The sequence below is a fragment of the Vulpes lagopus genome, chromosome 1 (genome assembly GCF_018345385.1).
Source record: "Vulpes lagopus strain Blue_001 chromosome 1, ASM1834538v1, whole genome shotgun sequence".
NCBI classification, from domain to species: domain Eukaryota; kingdom Metazoa; phylum Chordata; class Mammalia; order Carnivora; family Canidae; genus Vulpes; species Vulpes lagopus.
In genome coordinates this window covers 175,090,721-175,111,356 of record NC_054824.1, presented here as the reverse complement: position 1 = coordinate 175,111,356, position 20,636 = coordinate 175,090,721, and the positions used below count along the sequence as shown (strand labels likewise).

General features: G+C 52.2%; 1 protein-coding gene across 2 annotated transcripts in view; it reads left to right on the top strand.

Moving 5' to 3' along the window:
- Positions 1–429: 429 nt before the first annotated feature.
- VASH2 (vasohibin 2) overlaps positions 430–20,636 on the top strand; it is a 38,830-nt gene continuing 18,623 nt past the window's right edge. Inside the window, exons 1-5 of one of the 2 annotated variants that reach the window (XM_041757193.1) lie at positions 430–563; positions 977–1,388; positions 10,409–10,497; positions 15,250–15,306; positions 16,070–16,144. In XM_041757193.1, coding sequence (XP_041613127.1) covers positions 1,113–1,388; positions 10,409–10,497; positions 15,250–15,306; positions 16,070–16,144 — 497 coding nt within the window. In that variant the 5' untranslated portion in view covers positions 430–563; positions 977–1,112. The remainder of the gene's footprint in view (positions 564–976; positions 1,389–10,408; positions 10,498–15,249; positions 15,307–16,069; positions 16,145–20,636) is intronic. The other variant, XM_041757198.1, reaches the window with a different exon arrangement.

The window sequence follows — 20,636 nt, the reverse complement described above, 5'->3', positions numbered from 1 at the left end:
CTGCCTAAACCGCCCCTCCCTCCCTCCCTGCTGGGGGCAGGTGACTGTGTCCAGCCCTCCCGAGGGAACCAAGTTCTAAGGCCGAGCCCTCCAATACCTGGGGGCGGGGGGTGCGTTTCCTGGGCGCTTTGTTTCCGCCCCGCGCTGCACACCTGCAGCCCTTCGCTGCGCCCCGCTCCGGCCTCAGGGCCCCGGCCCAGCGCTCCGCCCCGCGGGGGCCGCCAGGACACTCCGCCCGGGACTCCGCGCGGCCGCCGGGCTCCCCCGCGCCCCGCCCTCCGGCCCGGGAACCCGCGGAGCCAATCAGAGCGCGCGGAGCTCGCGGCCGCGGAGTCCCGAGCGCGGGGCCCGCCCCTCTTTGTTGCGGTGGCCAATGGGCGCGCTCGGAACATCGGCGGCCGCCCGGGTGACTCGGGTCTATGTCACAGGATAACATTCGAGAATGGGACATGGAGTGAGGCGACGGCCGCTGCAGCCCGCGCAGCCCGCGCCGCCCGCGCCGCCCCAGGCCCGGCCGCCGCCGCCCGCGGAGGCTCCGCGGCCATGAGCCCCGCCGGCCCCAGGTAGGGTCGGGGGCTGCGGCCGCCCGCCTCGCGCCCCGCCCGCGGCCGGTCCCCGGGGCGCCGCGACCCGGGCGAGGGGCGGGAGGGCCTCCGGGCGGAGGGGGGCGCCCTGCGAGCCGCCCGCCGCTGCGCTCACGTGCCGGCGCTGCGCCCGTCCGCCCCGGGGCCCCGCGGCCTCCCGCCGCGCGCGCTCCGCACCCTCCACGCCCCTCGGGTCCCCGGGGCCGGGAGCTCGCGGCGAGGGGCGGGTCGCCCTCCGCGGAATTGCAGGGCTGCAAGCTCGGGCGCGGTTGCCGGCGCGCGGGGAGCGGGGAGCGGGGAGGGACGCGCCCCGGCCGCCGCCCCCGTGGGACTCAGCGCCCCCCGCCCCGCCCCGGTCCCCCGGGTCCGCTCACGTGTCTCCACCTCTGCAGGCCCGGCCCGTAAGCGGAGCTCCACCGCGCTCCCGGCTCGCGCGCCCCGCGGCAGCCAGAGGCATGGAGAAGGCGGTCCCCGCGGGGCGCTGACCCCCGCGCCCCCCGCGCCCCCGCGGCCCCGCCCCGCCCCACCATGACCGGCTCCGCGGCCGACACTCAGCGCTGCCCCCACCCCAAAGGCGCCAAAGGCACCCGGTCCCGGAGCAGCCACGCGCGGCCCGTGAGCCTCGCCACCAGCGGGGGCTCGGAGGAGGAGGACAAAGACGGCGGGGTGCTGTTCCACGTGAACAAGAGCGGCTTCCCCATCGACAGCCACACCTGGGAGCGCATGTGGATGCACGTGGCCAAGGTGCACCCCAAGGGGGGAGAGATGGTGGGCGCCATCAGGAACGCCGCCTTCTTGGCAAAGGTCAGAGGCTTCGGGGGGCGGGGCGGGGCGGGGCGGGCAGTGATGGGAACACCTGAGTCCGGGAGTCCGTACGGAGCAGGTGCAGGTGATGTCCATCTTCCTGGTCCCGCCGTGAACTCCTTTATACTCCCCATTCTAACGACCAGCCCCCACCCCCTTCGCTTAATTGAGATGTTTGTCTTGGAAGCCTTAGAAATGGGGGAGGGAGAGGGAGCGCGCTTGCCGTCCTGGGACTGTGTGGTCTGGTTGTGCCAAGGTCCCTCTGAATCTCCAGCCCAACTCCGTGTACTCACCACCCCGTGTATATCCTCCTCCAGCGAAAGCTGTAGCCGCCAGGTAACACCAGGGGTGCTAAGAACGCGCCCCCCCCCCCAAGGATCCCACCCTGCTTTTCCTCTTTGGAGACTCTAAGTCCCCCCTGTCTCTCCCTTGCAAATGATTTATCAGGCTGTGAATGAATTTTGCAATCAACCAGTCAGACTTCTCAGCGTGAATCATTTCTAGACTTTTTGCCAATTTTCTTTTTTCATGGGGGTGACTTTCACCTCTGAAACTTGCAAAGCAGTGAACGATCTCTTTTCCCAGCTTATCTGGGCTCCTCGTAAGGAAGAAAAAAAAAAAAAAAAAGGAAGAGTTTTGGCTATGGCTTAAAAGGGACTTTCCAGGACACATGGTGCATTAGTCTCACTGGATAGAGAAAGAGGCTCAGGAGTGAAACTCTTTCTACCTTGGAGAGAAGCCAGCGCGCCGACTGAGTTTGGTGGCCAAGGATATAGTTAGTAAGAAGGAGGGAGGGAAGGAGATGTGCGGTGGTCACTATATGAGACATCAAAATGCAGGCTGCGGAGAAATGCTGCAGATGGTTTCCGTTTCCCTCCCGGGAACACTGGTGTGGCTGAGAAGATTCCTGGGCTGGTCTAGGAATTCCAGACCTGAGACCTGAAAGGCCATCTGGCTGAGTGCCCAACCTGGAGCATCTGGTGACCTGAGCATCTGAGCCCTGCAGGCTGGAAAGCGGTGTGTGCCCTTGGGGAAGTGACGGAGCCCAGTGAGCTTCCTGCTGCAGCCCGTTAGTGTTTTATTACCAGCAGGTCGAGGAGCTCTCCGTTATGCCCCACGAGGCTCTGTCCTGCCTCAGTGTCAAGCTGCGATCACTCTTACTGGGTTTTCCTTGAGCATGAGAACGACACTGGTTCTGGCTGGTTGTTCTGACTTCAGATCTCATGCTAACGTGAGTGAGCCTTGCTTTGCTTAGGGAGGACCCGGGGACCCTTTAAACCTGGAAGAGAGGTGGCCACAGGGGCCACAGGCCTGTTCCTGCTGTCCCATGCTGCCATTCTCATTCAGCCTCCTGAGCACTTGACCCTGCTGATGTCATCTTCCTCCTGGCCTTGTGTGTGTGTGTGTGTGGGGGGGACCCCTTTTCCACATAGGAATCAGGGGATGTTTGTTTTGGTGGAGACCCGTCTCCCACCTCTCAGCACAATCCCTTCTTTCCTAAGACCTTGTTAGGGCTAGAGAGCTTGCCACCTCCCGGGCAGCTGGCCCTGGGGCCCTGCCAGATTTGGGTCTTGGTGGTTGGGAAACTCTTAGTTGGAACAGAAACTCCCCTTCTTCACCTTTAGCCCCATGTCCCCACTGATTCTCATGCTGCTCTTTGAATCGGGGCAGCACACGTCGTCGACCTCCTTTGAGCACACAGCTCTCAGCTCCCTAGAATGTTAGGACCCGGCGCCCTGAGAGTAAGGAAGGTTGTGGAGTAAAAATCAAGGGCCTGAATTCTAGCCCTGGTTGTGCTCCCTCTAGCTTTGTGGCCTCAGCCACTCATTTAAAATCTCTGGCCTTAAGTTTTCTCATCCATACAATGGGAGTAGACCAGATTTCATGTCAAGTTCTTTCCAGCTCTCATGAGATATGACCCATGCGTCTCCAGGTTTCCCGTGCCGATCTGTGTGACAACAGAGTTGACTTGGGACAAGTCCTCAGAACTGTCACCTTCCCTCATTCTGAATATTCCTTTAGTTCTTTGTTCACACTTGTAGCTCCTTTCACTGTGTTGTAGTGTCGCAGTCCCCAGATCAAAGCACTCTCCTCATCCTCTTTTTTTTTTAAATTTTTTTTTTAGATTTTATTTCTTTATTTGAGATAGAGAGAGAGCGAGAGAGTGAAAGAGAACATGACTGAGCATGAGTGAACAGAGGGAGAGGGAGAGGGAGAAGCAGCATCCCCACTGAGCAGGGAGCCTCATGTGGGGTTTGATCCCAGGACCCTGGAATCATGACCTGAGCCGAAGGCAGATGCTTAGCCAACTGAGCCACCCAGGCACCCCTCCTCATCCTCTTTCTAGGACCCTGGCTAGTTTGTCACCTCCAAAACAAGCACATGTGAAACACAATATTCGAAATGTTGCCTGAGCAGTTTCGAACACAGATTACTACTCCCTGAGGCCTGTACCTGATGCTTCCATTATTGTGGCTGAATACTGTGTTCTTAAAGAAAAAAAAAAACAAAACAAACCAGTTCCCTTTTCTGTATAGCAGTCACACCGTATTATATTTTCACAGTGACCTGAAGTCACATGAGAATTCCTGCCAAGCCAGGAAAAACCCTGGCCAAGCATAGGCCTTGGCACTTTGAACCTAAATAAAGAAAAGACCTTTAACATTTCTTTTCTTTTTTTTTTTTTTAATATTTCTTTTACATTGCATCATAATAGCTGGTCCTGCACCTCTAGCTCTTCCCTAGGCATCCCCCTCCCCCAGGTCCTGACATTCCCTGACCCCTACCTAGGTCCTGAGATGGGAGCAGCTTCAAAACAGCTCCTGGTTCCAGGGGGTCACTCCTCTCTGGTCCAAGGGCTGTTCATGCACTTCTCCCTTTGGGCCCATGTCCTTTTCTCCTTTAACCAGTGTCTCGCTGAGGACTTCGTACAGAAGCGGGCTGGGGCGGAGGTAGTAAAGGATTGGAGTTTCAGGGAGACTAACCTTTTTTGGCAATTAAATATAGACTAAGAAGCAAAAGGTGACGAGGGAAGATACCAGAGTTTAAGAGGAGAACTGAATGACACTTCTTTGCAGGACATTTTGTTAGCAGCCGTGGGAAGTTCTGCCCACAGGTCCAGGTACCTCTGCCTGGGGTCCAGGTACCCCTACCTGGGCTGCGGAAGGGGAGGCAGCTACTGCTTCTGCAAACCTCCTTTTAAATGTGTGGCTTCAGGCCTGTCCCCAGGTGGTTACTGGGTCCAAGGTAGCAGCTGACTAGGTGGAGGCCAGGGCTTTTCAGGGAAAGTATGAAAAAGCAGCAGAGTCAGTTGGAAGATGATAGAGGAAGAGAGGGGAGAGGCCGAGACAGTGGATGGCCCAGAAAAAAAAGCGAGGTGTGCTAGGAAATCGCTCTTCCTGCTCCTGTACCCGCTGAGCTGGACTCTCCAAGGGATGACTAGAATGGACTCAGCAGGAAACAGCAGTGGTTTCTTAGAGATCCCATGTTGTTGTGCCTAATCCTCATGTTGATTCTAAATTGGGAAATTAAACAAACAAACAAATAAATAAATAAATAGGGAAATAGGGAAATAATTCACTTTTAGAGGGCTCAGCTTTGCCCGAGTAGAGAAGTGTGAGCCTGAGTGGAGATGTGTAAGTCAGGACCCTGCTGCTGCCCCCCACTCCCCACAAGCTCACACAGGTTGAGCCCACTCTGGCCTCTGTCCTGGATTCAGAACCATGGTCTGTCCTTCCTGCTTGGCCCAAGGTTGAGCCCCCCCGCCGAGCTCTGTACCAGGCCACCACCAGCAGGTTCCTGGCTGCCCTCGATGCGGAGGTCTGGGGCGTCCATCCTGGGCTCATGAGTGGATGTTCCATGCTGCTTCTCCAGGTTGCCAGAGAAGACTCTTCAGCCTGGTGTCTGCACAGGCACCTGTATTTTCCAGAACAGGGACAGCAAAAGGCTTTGCTTTCTCCGTGTTCTTTCATGTTGAAGATTCCTGGTGCCCGTTCTGGCTTGCCTCGCCGGTTCCTTTTCTGGCTTCCCCCTTCTCTTGCTTGTGGGGATGCCAGTTCCACACCTGTGTCCGTTCACATCCCTCTCTGCATTCTTTGGACAGGTAATTACGTTTGCCACGAATGGGATGAGAGAGAGCCTGGCCGCAAAAGCCTTGCCTGTAGTTTGTTTCGTGTTTCTTGAACAACTGTCTTTCTGTCTACCCTGCTCGCTCCTACCTCCTGTCCCCCACTTCCCGGGGTCCCCCAACTCCAGACCATAAGCACAGTGCCTGTGTAGATCTTCCCTCTGGATTCCACCTTCATCACCTGGGCTGTGACGTGAGGGGCTGGGGGCAGGCAGCAGGAACCTTGAGAGGAAGGACCATGGGAGGTCTAGGCTGGGGTTTCAGGTGAAACAGGGCAGGGAAATAACACCAGGAGGGACTCTTAGGACCTGTCAGGGAGAAAAAAAAAAAAAAAAGGAGTGTGCTATGGGCATAAAAAGGTTGTTACTAATTTATGTTTCCATCATGCTTTATAAAGAGCATCCCTGACAGCATTAGGCGTCCACATTTCAGAATATCTCTGCTAATTGGAGGTGAAAGTGGCATTTGATATTTCTTAAATGATCAGTGAGCTTGAATATTTTTTTTCAAATCTTTATTCACTTCCTTTGGGAATTGTCTTTTCATGACTGGTTAAAAAATTGTAGTAAAATGTACATAACATATAGTTTGCCATCTTAACCACCTCTAAGTGTACGGTTCTGTGCATGAAATAATCACACGGTTGTGCACCAACACTGTTCCATCTCCAGAACTTTTCCTTCTTCCCTTGCTGAAACTTCCCTCGCTGAAACTTCCCTTCCTCCCATCGGTCCCTGGCAACCACCTTTCTGCTGTCGATATGAACTTGATGACTGTAGGAGCCTCATACAATTGTCCCCCCTTGTCCACTGCTTCGCTTTCCATGGGTTCTGTCACCCAGTGTCCCCTGCCATCTGGAAGCATATGATCCTCTTTCTGAATCTGTGCTCAAAAGGCCAATAGTAGCCTAATGCTACGTCACAATGTACCTCATTCTCCTCATTTCATTTCATTAGGTAGGCATTTTATCACCTCATATCTCAAGAAGGGTGAGTACGATAAAGAGATTTTTGAGAAAGATCATACTCATATAATTTTCACTAGAGTATATTGTTATCCTTGTTCTTTTTTATTGTTGATTATCATTTTAATCTCCTTCATGTGCCTAATTTATAAATTAAACCTTATCATAGGTATGTATGCATGGGGGAAAAAACATGGTATATATAGGGTTTGGTACTATCTGCAGTTTTAGGCATCTGTTGGGGAGGGGATCTCAGAATGGATGCCCTATGGATAAAGGGCGACTGCTGATGAGAGGTATCATATAATATTTGTCCTTTTGTGTGTGGCTTATTTCACTTATCATAATGTTCTCAAGGTTCATCCATGTCGCAGTTTGTGTCAATATGTCCTTTTCTAAGGCCACTGTATGTATATAGTACATTTTAAAGAATAAGGTATACCCAGCGTGGGGCTCAGACTCACCATCCTTGAGATCCATAGTCGCATGCTTTACTGACTGGGCCAGCCAGGGGCTCTGATACCACATTCTGTTTGTCTGTTTTTCCATTCACCTGTCAGTGGACATTTGGGTTGCTTCGACCTTTTAGGCCTTTTTTTTTTTTTTTCATTAAGGCCTGAAGAGTTTTCTTGTATTTTGTATTATTTTAAGTAATTTCTACACCCCGTGTGAGGCTGGAACTCATGATCCCTAGACCAAGAGTCGCATGCTGTCCCCTCTGAGCCAGCCAGGCGCCCCTGAAGAGTTTTCTTATAATTTTGTTGGAGGTCTTCATGAATAAAGGTTATTAGCTCATGGTCAAGACATGTCCCCATGGGGAAGTGGATGTGTTCTCTTCCATTAGGCTGAGAAGGCATCCTTGTGATGTTCTACGCAGAATCTGTCTTCTAGTTGGAGAAAAGTGAAGACCATTCATGCTTCCCCGGTCTAGATCCTAAAAACACGTCGTTGATGAATAATAACATAGCCAACCCTTCCAGACTTCCGAGGGCTGATCCCAAGTTGCCTGCTTTATACATTAGGTCCTCCAACCCTTACAACTGACCCAGGAGGTTTGAAGTAGGTGATAGTCTCCTATTTTATCAGGAGAGAAACAGAAGCTTAGAGAGGTCATGGAGCTTGACCAGGGTCCACTGTGAGTAGGTGACGGAGCAGGAACTCAGATCTTTGTCTCATAATTACCGGCCAAGGAGCCCGTCTGGTTTATTATATAGTCCATCCTCCGGTGGGGGCAATGCTGGCCTGAGGAGCTGGTTGGGAGCCTGCCCCCAGCCTGAGCCCCAGCCAGCTCTCCCAGACAGCGGGGTGAGTTGTAGCCTGATGACATCAGCCCCTCAGCTGTCTCAGTTCCTCTCCCCACTGCAGCCCTGATCCCCAGCTGGGGCTTGTGGAATGTGGCCACAGCTCCTGCATTCTCTCAGCCTGGACTGAGGTAACCAGGCAGCTGTTTTCAAAAGCCCTTGGGCGCCACGGGGCTGCTATTCTGAGGACCAGCTGCTGCCTGACTCTCCCCGCCCCCCCTACCATCATCTGGCTCTTGTGGGCTCTGTTGGGCTTGGGGAAGTTGAAATGATTTGGTGGTTGGCCTCTAGAGACACCCCTGAAACAAGTCTCTCTGGCTATGGCAGGGCTCTGGCCAAGGGACACCCATCTAAGTATCCCTTAGGTGGCCAGTGATTCTTTGGGGACATTTCTCCACGCCTACCATCTTTTGTGTTAAACAACACTTTTCTGAGTAGAAATACACTCGTGCCTTAATGCTCTATAATTTCCCTCCATCCTTCCTCCGTCTCTGCATTCCCTCCCCGTTGAGCTTGGAACGTGGCAGGTGCTAAAGAAATGTCTGTTCACATCTCCCCTTCTCTCCTCACTTCTCTGTGAAATCTCTGGCACGTTCTTACACAGACTTCCAGGTACGGGTAGATCAGTGGATGTTACTGTGAAAAAACAAGATTGAGGCTTCTAGCCTTTGTAAGGGCAGAAATACAAGGATACATAATATATACATTTAATCTCTGTGTGCCTGTGTGTGCCTGTGTGTGTGCCTGCACACAGCTGCCCACATGGGAGGGTCATGGAAGCCAGTGGCCAAATGGGCACATTTTGCTCCCTAAAATTAATTCTCCAAGACAGAAACAAGATTTTTGATGTGTTGTAAACAAGATGTAGTTTGCAGACCCGCTGTGCGTGCGTGTACACACACACCCCCTCACATTCACACACACTCAGCACCTTGGCTGTGAAATAGGACGCGTGACAAGTTTCCTTTCTGCTGAAGGGGCAATTGCTGCGAAGTACAAAAGTTGCAAAGCCAAGAGGAAAGAGAAGCTCCGAGAGGAAAAGAATGTCAGGTGGCGTTTTAAGTAAATGCCGCAAATGCCACTAAAGGTGTAGAAGGTGTGGAAGGTGCGGGAGTCTGGAACAGGCCCTGCCGCAGGCCCCGGGGCAGCGCACCCCTCCAGCGTCCCTGCTGCGCCTGAGCGTGCACAGCAGGGAGAGAGCTGGGTCCTTCGACGGTGTCCGTCCCTTGGGGCCCAGCCAGCCTCCCCCGCGGGTGCCTGGATCTCTCCACCAGCCGCTTCACCTTCCAGCGGCTGAGCACTAAATCCCCAGGGCCTCCCATTCCCTCTTTTCTCCAGGATGAACTAATCCGTCCTGCGGCCCCTTCTGCTCCTCCCTAAGTGGCTTAAGCCTGGAGGAGCCTTTTCTTTCCTTCCTGGCGGCAGCCCTGCTGGAGCACAGGCTCACATGGGCCACCAGTCTCTGTCACCAACAGCCCCGCCTCACCAGAGGCCAAGCTGAACAGAGTGAGAAGCGTATGGGGGAAGAAGGTGCACACCGTCCCTTGCCTCCCAGGAGTGGCTGGATTGGCCGCCCCTGCTTGTTTTTATTCTTGGCCTCGTTGGCAGGGGCGCTCAGAGCTGCCCGGCGTCTCAGAGCTGGTATCTTAGCTCTAAATTCCTGAGAAGAGGCACTTATCTCCCCCTTTCCTTCCTCTTGTTAAGACTTTATTTATTAGAGAGACAGTGAGAGATAGAACTATGGCAAGTGCAGAGGCAGAGGGAAAAGCAGACTCCCTGCTGAGCAGGGGGCCTGACGTGGGGCTCGATCCCAGGACCCTGAGATCATGACGCTTTGCCCACTGAGCCACCCAGGCGCCCCTTACCTCCCTATTTCCAGTCCTCGCCTGCTGCTGCTCCTTTCTCTTCTCAGCTGTGCTTAGAACTTCGTGCCCTCAGTTGTAGACACTTGGTGAGTGTTGACTCGGGCAGGAGAGGAAAGGAAGGGGCTCCTGGGCAGCTGGGAGGGGTGAAAGGTTAAGATGGCTCATGAGTCAGAGGGGCTGCACTTACCTGGAGTCATGCCAAGGGGGGAATCTTTCCTAATCCATTGGGGCCAAACTCAGGGAGGTGGCTCATGGGTGCCAGGGGTGTGGTGTTGAGGAGAGATGGCACCTGTGGCGCCACGTTGCATTTCTTCAGGGCACCATTCATCCTGTGTTCAGTAGTGCCTTGGAGTATAATGGGTCACACCAGCCATGTGATGAGAGGTTAGTCATGCAGAAAAAATGTGAGGGTCAGTGGGGCACCTCTGTGAACATCCTGGGCCGGGCTCAGTGGGGGACGCTATGGGACATGGTCCTTGGTTTCAGGGAGACGCTGAGGCTCCCAGGGGGAAGCTGGCTGCGTTCACATTCACAACACACAGAGGGCCATAGAGAGCTGTGCTGCCCCAGGGCAGAGTGTGTATGGAGGGAACACAGAGAAGCAAAATTTCAACAAGGGGACTACCTGGTCTGGGGAGACCTTGTGCAGGTGGCCGTCTGCTGTCAGGAGCAGCTCTCTGGTGCTCTCAGCCTAGTGCCTGCCTTCAGGCCTTGGGCCCTGGGGCACCTCCTTGATAATGAGCTCTCTCTCTACTTCTTTGCAGCCTTCAGTACCCCAGGTTCCAAACTACAGGCTGTCGATGACCATCCCAGACTGGCTCCAGGCAATCCAGAACTACATGAAGACACTACAGTATCCTTCCAACCAGGGTCTGGGCAGACTCAGCCAGGGGACGGGCGTGGTGATCTTGAGCCTGCTGGCAGGTCTGGCCCTGGCTGCTCCGCAAATGCTCTCTAAGGTTGGTGAGGCCGGGCCTAGAGGGATGCCCCAGTGTGAGTCTAGAAGGCACGATGCTAGAGGATGTACTTGCTGTGATCAGAGCCTTCCCCCTTCAGGGAGGTGCGGGCCGGGACAGCAAGGTGCAGTGAGGCAGCAGTGGCCACCTGGAGCCCTCTTCCTTCCTCCCTCCTTTCTCTCCCCTTCTGGGTCATCTTTGTCTCCCTCCCCTCTTCCTCTAGTGTCTTTCTCCCCTTCCCTCCTGGGCCTCTTTCTGCTCTTTTTCTCTCCTTTCTCACCTTTCTGCCTTCATTCTGACCACTCACAGTCTGTAAGAGGTCCACCTCGTGCTGCCTTTGGCTCCCCAGGTGCCCCAGACTGGCGGCCTTGCTCCCTTCCACAAGAATAAATGGTCCTCTCCCCTCATGTGAGTTTGGAGAAGCGTGGAGGAGCCCTGTGGGTGCAGGCTGGATTCAGACCAGCCAGACTTCAGTCTTTCTGTCCGCCAATGTCCTCGGGTTGTTTGTAGCCAGGATTAGATCTGCTCTGCGGGCCGTAGCAGCAGCAGCAACACTGTGAGAACAAAGGGGCAGAGGCGGGTGGTTCACTGGCTGCTGCTGGTATTTTTTTCAGGGATGGGAATCAGATGGGAGCTGGGCTGACAGAGGCATCTGTGAGAGGGACAGACCGTTTGCCCGCCAACAGCGAGCATCGCAGAGCTAAGCCAGTATCAGACCCCACCCAACCCCCCGAGGCAGCTGTCAGCACCCTCGTCCCCAGCACGTTGTCCAGGAGGTCAGTTCTCTGCTGACCTCTGTCCTTTGTCCCGAAAGAAGAATTCAGCAGAAAGGATTTCATGGGGCACTGCACACATGTCCCACGTGCCCCAGAAGAGGCCCTTCCTCTCTGTGCTACATGCAAGAATCTTTCCTGTGGATTTTTGTGTCTTCTCTGAAGGAAAGGGCATACCAGAGGGGAATAACACCAATTTCTGCTCATTTGGGCAGGGAGACTACTTCATTAGCCTCTCAGTTCCCACTTCACAGAGGATGAACTCCCCTGCATGGCATCTTCCCGTGGAATCCTGAAGCAATAGTAGAGGGGCAAGTGGTACCAGCCTCCAGGGGTGAGGCAGACAGGACAGCCCTAACCCTGAGCACACTATCTGCTATTGGTGCCAATCCCCAAAGTGGGATCCCTAGGGAGTTCGTGTGGTCCAGAGCATCAGCTTCTGCCAGGGTAGCCTTGGACCCCAAGAGCCAAGCCTTCCTGGGTGTGACGGACTTCTCGTAGAACATTCCAGAAGGTGACAGGAATTAGAAAGACTCCCCACTTCTTTTTTTTTTTTTTTTTTAAGATTGTACTTATTTATTCATGAGAGACACACAGAGAGAGGCAGAGACACAGGCAGAGGGAGAAGCAGGCTCCAGTGGGGAGCCTGATGCGGAACTCGATCCCAGGACCGCAGGACCACACCCTGAGCCAAAGGCAGACACTCAACCACTGAGCCACCCAGGCATCCCTGGCTCCCCACTTCTGTGTAGGACATGATCTTTACAAGGATCATGCAGCCAGAGATTAAAGAGAATAAGCCTGGCTCAGGATGCCCTGATGGGCGAATTTGCATGTGCTTTACATCTCATTTGCTCATTCTCCCATAAACCTTGCAGCACATTCTCAGCCAAGTTTTCATAGTTTGCCTGAAGGATCTGCTTTTTTATTCTCTTCTCTGACCCATTATGATGGTCACTGACCTAGATCACCGACTGCAGAGAAGGCCGGAAGAGGGAAAGCACTGCAGGCTGCTGGGATCGTGCTCCTGGTCACCTAACCATTGGAGCCACCACACAAAGAAGGCAGAGTGTGATCGCTTTGTTTTCTCTTCTGACCAGACTTTTACAGGCACACCTCAGAGACATTGCAGGTTTGGTTCCAGACCACTGCAATAGAGCAAATATGGCAATAAAGCAGATCAAATGTATTCCCAGTGCATATAAAGTTATGTTTACACTACCCTATAACATATCTAAAATAACGTGTCGAAAGCATGCAATAACATATCAAAGATAACAAGCTACATATCTTAATTTTATTTTTCTTTAAAGATTTAATTTATTCATGAGAGACACAGGTTGAGAGGCAGAGACATAGAGAGAGGGAGAAGCAGGCTCCCTGTGGGGAGCCTGAGGTGGAACTCGATCCCAGGACCCCGGGATCACGCTCTGAGCTGAAGGCTGATGCTGAACCACTACAGGCGCCCCTACATACCTTAACTTAAAAGGTTTTATTGTCAAGTAATGCTGACCATCATCTGAGCTCTCAGTGAGTCATAATCATTGATCACAGGTTACGATAAGAAATTATAATAATGAAACAGTTTGAAATATGAGAATTACCAAAATGTGGCACAGAGACACAGAGAGAGCAAATGCTATTGGAAAAATGGTGCCAACAGACTTGCTTGATGCAGGGTTGCCACAAACCTTTGGTTTGTTAAAAAAAAAAAAACAAAAAAAAAACTAAACTAAAACCTGCACGGTACCTGCTAAGGGCAGTAAAGCAAAGGGAAATGAAATGAGTAACGCCTGTATTTAGGTTGTTGGGACGTCCCGCTGCTTTGTCCTGGACACAGTAGGGCATCCTACCAGGCCAGCCCTGACTACAGACATGCTCATGTGGAGATATGAAAAATGAATCCTTCCTTCCCTTCTGACAGCTTCAGAGTGTCAGCCATCAGCGTCAGCTGATCGTGCATGGGCTTCTGGAAAGACAGGTGCGCCCTGAGCTCTGCTGCATGGGGAGAGGCCTTCTGAGGGTCAGCTTGGGCTCAGTCAGTCTCACTCTGAAGGCAATGTTTACAAGAGGCTTCTCCCCTGCCCCCAACTCACTTTCTGGGGCTCATAACTTTAAGGAACTGAGAAAGGAATGCCAGGCAATTTTTTGATATTTTATTTATTATGGGTTTGTCTCACTTTACACACAACGTATATAGACTAGATCAATGAACAGGGAGAAAGTTAGGCATACAGAGAGAATTTTTGCCTTTTGAATTCTACTTTAAATATACCAGGCATCTCACTGTTTGAATGAGATCTTTGGTAAAGTAAAAGAGTCACTTTATAATGAGGTCATGTAGCCCCTCATTTTTTTTCTTTTCCCTCTAAGGTTTTTTATATTGCATTTTTCAAAGGCTGGGCAAGCCTATATACTGTTATGGGCTATTCTTATGGCTCGTGCTGATAATTTCCAGCTTGGTGAGCTTGTTAAAATCATCATCTGGCTCTCACCCTGGAATCTCAACACAACGGTCCAAGGCAGGGTGTCTCTGAGTGACATCTAGGGTTAAGACCATGACCTGAGATCGGAATCTCCAGGGGTGGAGCCCAGAATCTGCTTGTAATGAGCCCTTCCCTCCCTACTAGTTGTCATATGTGCTCGTGTCGGAGGAGGGGAATCCTGACCCTCCTCAGGAGGGTGTGCAGTGCCTTTAGGTGCTCAGCCCCACCTTCTGCCACTGCCTGTACCACTGTAGGGCCACACATCTAATCTCATACACCCTGTTGGGGTTACAAGTCCTTGATTCATTGGCACCTTCCCAACATGCACTTTTTTTCTATAGGATTTTGTTTGAGGCAGGAAAGAGAAACGTGTAAAGCAACTTTTCTTTAGGCTCTGAAAAAATTAAGCTCTCGTCTCAGCATGCCATCAGGGAATCTTTGTTCTCTCTCAGCATGACCTGGTGCAGGCTTGCCAGTCCCTGACACTTTCTGGGCAACCAGCTAAATTCCAAGCTGTGGGCAATAGTGTCGTCTTCTCAGGCTTAGTAATCCTTGTCTAGCGTCAGTCCAGTGAAATGAAGATGATGTCTCCACAGTAAGCTTAGCTGCAGAGACTGTGCACTAGTGAGAAGCCCTACTGCCATCTACCTACCCTTCTACCCACAATTCTTCCATCTTTCCATTCCATCTATCCATACATCTGTCCAACCAGCCACCCACCTGCCTACTTACCCATGTATCCATCCACCTTCCATTCCATCTACTCCTTCCGAACACTCATCCACCTCTTCTATCCATCCACGCACCCTTCCAATCCATCACCCTTCCATTCTATTCATTCTTTCCATCAGCCATCCATCTATCCATCCACCCACCCACCCACCTTTCCATTCCATGTATCCATTCATCCTTCCTTCCTTCCATTCATCTATCCACCCTTCCACCAATCACCCATTTATCCATTCATCTGTTCACCCATCTATTCATTTATTTCTCATTCATTTAATAATATTTGCTAACGAATATGTTGGACTTTTGCCAGGCTTGTGGGTGATAGAAAGATAATAAATAAATGGTCCTAACTCCCAAAGAGCTTATAGTCTAATAAAATGAATTAAGACATGTATTCAACTAAACAGAATACAGAGCAGATTGAAAGTAGCTATTATAAAGGTCCAAGGCGTTTGGGAGCTTAAGTTAGAAATTAGATTTTCAAGGCAGGTCAGTGAGGAGTAAGAGGCTCTTGGCTATCTTCTGGCCACTGAACTTTCTGGAAAGCCCCTCACTCCTCACTCCTCATCCCTTTGAGAAATCAATGCCTAGCTTCCTCTGCTGAATCACTGGGACCTTTGGAATTTTCTATCACTTTCCCTTTACATACTTCACACAGATACAATCATACAGGGACCCAGTTCTTTGAAATTAGGAAAATGAGACCGCTGAGTGGGTAAGTGGTGCATGATCTGTGGGCCAAGGGTTGTCTCTCCTACTTGAAAGCTGCCAACTCCCTCTCCCACCCTTTCTCCCTGTATCCCCTGCTCAAACATCCTGGTATAGACCAGGATGGGGGTTGGGGGTGAGGGGTGCCCCAGGGCCAGGTTGGCTTGGGCTTAGGGGCTGGGCCACTCTGACAGCTAAGCTCCATTGGGGAGATTAGCTCTTAACAGGAATGCAGGAAGCCTGTGAAGTTGTTTTTTGTTTTATTTTTTGAGTGGGCTTCACTCCCAGCATCACACAGTTTCAGCCTTCTTTTTGGCAATGCAATTTCAGAGTATATTGGTTTTTAAAAATAGCTTCCATGCCCAGCGCAGAGCCCAGTGCAGGGCTTGAACTCATGACCCTGAGATCAAGACCTGAGCTGAGATCAGGAGTCGAACGCTTAAATGATTGAGCCACCCAGGCACCCCTGAAGTTTGTATTATGTGGCCTCCTTTACTTGCTCCTTATAATGCCCTTTGTCCTCGGGCAATGGGAGGGTGCTGTGGAGTATAGGCACTAACCTCCAGGAACTAACTCTTGGAGAGGGGAGTGGAGAATTGAGTTCTGCTGGGTCTAGATGTGCTTTGGTTCCATCCTGCACAGTGAGCTCTCCCCTTTCCCTCCATAATCCTGCATGGCACCTAGTGTGGAGACAGGCACGCTGTTGGACTGACAGACAGACTTCATAATTAAAAAACTCCTGAGATGCTTTGCTGTGCTCTACCCCACAGGTTAATGGAAACAGCGAAAGAAATGACTCGGGAATCCTTGCCTATCAAATGCCTTGAAGCTGTCATCCTGGGCATGTATCCTTGAAGTTATGTTTGCTCTAGTTCACTCCATAGTTGGTGGCCTCCAACTTTGGGGTTGACTATGCCATCGTTTGTTCTAGACTCACAGAGAAGATGCCCGTTGTCTCCTTGTGAGAGAGTGTCTGTCTTCTCTTTAACTTTCATCTTCTGGAGTTGAATCAAATCAGAGTTGGGCTCCTTAGATCATCGTCAGTGTAACCTGTTAGCTGAGGCCTGCATTAGGGCCAGCTCTCAGGCCAGATCCACTAGTCACAAGGAGAATTCCAACTTAGAGACCCTACAGAGAGAGCGTGATTCATTATTTTGTGCATTTATCTGGCATTGCAACAGGATAGACACTCAAGGGGAAATGGCATTAGCCACACGCACCTCTGGGGAAAATTCTAAGAGTGGATGGTGGAGGAGACCAAGCAGTGGTGTAGAGGCTTGACTCTGCAGAACCTAGAGCTGAAACAAGGGTCTGGTCTCTCCCATACTTTCTGTTCCATTTTCTGCCTGACTCCTGGCTCCTCAGCCTGAGGGGAATGTGGTCCAGAAAAGCTGTGATGGCACCGACTTGGTGCTGATGGCAATAGAATATGATGTGTTAGGAGAGCAAAGAAACTTGCAGTCCTTTGGGGTGGGTGGCCAGAAGGGGCAGTGCCCAAGGCAACACAGCAAGACATGAACTTGGTGGGTGGTCCCAGGAAAGACCAGTTGGGTCCTTGAGTGCTGTGCTGAGAAGTGTGACCTTCCTTCAGGAGGCAACGGGCAGTCCCATGAGCTCTCCGGAGCAGAGTCATGACACCATCAGGCGTGCATGTTAGAGGGGCGGTTCTGCAGGCAGATTGAAGGGCAGGCTGGAGAAGGAGCCGGGTCTGCAAAGCCAGTTAGGAGCTGCTCCGTGAGGGAATGGTGATGCTCGAACCATGGTCCTGGCCAGAGGAGTGGATGTGAGGGGACATCCAGGACATAGAATCTCCAGGACGTGGAGGCCAGCTGAGTGACAAGTTGATGAGGAAGGACCTGTCAACCAAGACAGGTTTCTGGATTGGGCGACAGCCTGCGGAGGACAGGCTGGAGCGATGAGGGCGACCGAGAGGTGACGTATTTCGGCCTCAAAGCCGTGAAGGTGGAGGAAGGAGCTGGGGGGTCATTGATGCCCCCTGTGGGCTGGTGAGCTGTCAGAGAGGAGACCGGCAAGGAGCCCACGTGTCCGCCTTGGAAAACCGGCTGGTCGGCTAACTGCGCTGCAGCCTGCTGAAGGACTCAGCGGGGAGAGTCAGATTTATGGGGAGCCGAGTTCAGATTCGAGTGTGTTCAATTTGAGAGGCCTAGAGGAGGTTGGGGTGGGGCATTCAGGGCGTGATGCTCAGGAGGGGGCTCCGCACCGGAAATAGAAATTGGGGAGCTGCGAGTGTTCAGGGAGCGGAGGCTGCTCTTCAGGGAGCGAGAAGGGATAAAGATAAGGATGAAATCACCCTTTTTTGGTTTCGTTGGACACGGCGAGCCCACAACAGAGACGAAGAAGGAAAGTCAAGAGAGGCGGAAGGAAACCCCAGAGAAAGAGGGCAGCATGAAGTCAGCGGAAGGACCGGGGGCTCAGAATCAGACTGGGGACCGTGGGACAGGTGCCGTCTGTTGGCTTGGCCTCCTGCACACGTTCACGGGAAGGCGTTTCTGGCCGTCTGCGGGCGCTGGCGGGCCTCCTCTGAAATGAGATCGTCCACAGGTGCCCAGGCTTGAGAGATGGGAACTTGAGCCTTATCGTGGTCCTCCCCCAAAGTTCTGTCCTCCCTCCTCCCCTCTTCCCTGCTCCTCCCAAAGGAGAGGAGATGTGTGCCTGGGGAGCCCAGGCAGAGGGCAGGACCGGGTGAAGGCAGCAGGTGGCTGCGGGGAGCGGGGGCTTCTGTGGCAGGAGTCAGCCACAGCTGTTGGGCAGAGCCTCCTGCAAGGTTAATGGGGGTGAACAGTTGCTGGGGATTTGCTGGGGGGGGGCAGTCAGTGAGGGAGAGCCCCAGCACAGGTCCTTCCCTGGGTGGACCAGCGACCTGCAGACTGCTGACGGATGTCTGGGTGCACCTGGGCCATCTTGCTTTACGTGGGTTCTGAGGGCTACACCTGTGACTGGCCTCTGGGCTGGTCCAAATCAGAGGACGTTCTTAGCCATATGACCCTTTAGGGAAGTGCAGGGGAGGTGGGGAAGGGTGGAGGAATGTGGCTCACACTGCTGAACGCAGGGAAATTTGACACTTGGGCACAGACCAGAAACACCGACCCGGATTCTGAAAGTTACAGCATCTTTGTCTTTTCTCTTTGCTCTTTGTCAGCATCCCTGTGGCCTGCTTTTCCCCCCGAGCCCAGTGAAGGGCATGACTTGGCCCATCGGTCCGTGTCTCCCACAGGCCCCTCTGCAGGTCCTGGGAAACAAATGGCACCTCAGCAACTTTGAAGCAGGTCAGCTCAGCTGCTGCTTGGAAGCCCATGTCCCTTGTCTTGTCCCCTCCCTTTTTTTCTCCCTTTTGATGCTAGTCCAGGGTTCAGGATTCGCTCACGAAGAGCCCCTTCTTTTGCTCTTGCTTTGCACACTTTCATGTGCTGCCGACAACAGAGACCTTTGGTTCCAAGTCACCTTCAGAATCCTGGCTGCAATTTTGGGGGCCTCACTGACCCTGAAGGGAGTTAATCAGGGTACTAAAGTGTCATGGCGCATTCAAGTGATGGATTTGTTGTTAGAAGTAGATGCTGGGTGGATCTTCCAGGAGCTTGGGCAGCTACCCCCTCCTCCCTAGAAAAGTTCAGGCCACTTCCCAACCCTTCTCTGCACTTCCTTGTCCCCTCCCTCTCCGTGCCCATTTGCTCCAGGTCCCAAGGCTTTCCTGACAGCCATAAAGATGGAGCCAATCCTAGTGATGGTGACTTGTGTCAGGATGGACCGGTGGTCTCTCCCCCCACCCATCTCTTCACCATGTGGCTGACACTACTTGTCCCACAAGACAAATGTCGGTATGGGCACCCCGTGGCCTCTTCTCTGCTTTCCTTCAGGATGCTGGCTTGCCTCTTGTACAGCACACACCACACTGAGGTGGTTCTTTTCAGTTTCATCAAACACCACTGATGTACATGCTGTGTAAGTTGAAGGTGAGCGGCATAATGGCTTGACCTACACATATTGTGTGTGAGTGTGGTGTTTTTCAGTGAAGTAAAGTATTCATACCATAAATTTACCATTTTAATGATTTCTCAGTGTACAGTTGAGTACAGTTGAGTGAGAACATTCACGTTCTGTAAGCATGGGCACCATGCTTCGTCTTCCCCAGCTGAAATGCCGTGCCCCGTGAGCACTATTTCCCCATTCCCCCCACCTCCACCCCTGACAACCACCATTCTACTTTGGTCTCCATGAATTTGACTACTCCAGATACCTCATAGAGTGAAATCATATAGTATTTGCCCTCTTGTGACTGGCTTATTCCGCTAAGCCTAATATCCTCAAGGTTCATCCATGTGGTAGCACATGTCATAATTTCCTTACTTTTTAAGGCTAATAACATTCCATTGTATGTATACCCCACATTCTGTTTATCCATTCATCCATCCACAGCACGTGTGTTGCTTTCCCCATTTGGCTCTTGTGAACAAGAAATATCTGTTCGAGTCCCTGCTTTTAATTTTTGGGGGTACATACCTAGAAGTGCAGTTGCTGGATCATATGGCAACTCTGTGTTTGTTTCTTTTCTTTCTTTCTTTTCCATTTTTTTCTTTTTTTTTTGAGGAACTACCATCCTGTTCATACTGTGTCCATGTTGAGGTCTGTCTCCCCAACAGGCTTCCAGAGAAGGGTTGCGTTCTTCATCTTTGGCTCCACGGCCCTACTGGTAGGCAGTCTGGCACAGGAGATATGCACCCTGTCTAAGTGTTTGTTATAACTAAAGATTCCCATTGTTCCAGCCCCAGAGAACTCAACCCCCCAAAACAAACAAGAATTGATGTAAGAGGACTCAGAAGGTTGTGATTTCATTACTTACTGCTGGTTAATCTCACATGAAGAAGTGAAGAGAAAACAGGTAACTTTTTATAGAGAAGAGCTATCTGTGCTTAAATTAAGGGCAGAGGACAAGGCTGACCTCGAGGCAGTGGGCTGGCTTCTATTAGCGTTTTTTTAAGGGTACTGGATTGGCCCCCACCGAGGCAGTCTTGTTAAGTGTAAGGAAGGTATGTTCACCTGGAGTTCATCCCTGCAGCAAGCATTGGCAAAGCACTTCTGTGTGCCAGGCCTGTGCAACGCCCACAGATGCCAGCTGGCAGGATGCAACTCCCACCCTTACGAGATGCAAACAAATAATTACAATACTGGATGATTAAACACCAAGTGCTACAGGGGTTCTTGGGTGGTGGAGGGAGGTCCTTAACTCATACTGAGAAAGGTCAGGGAAGGAGGTAAGGGGGGAGGGGATGGCACTGAGGCTGTTCCAGCCAGGGTGCCGCCCATTAGAAGATACGCCCA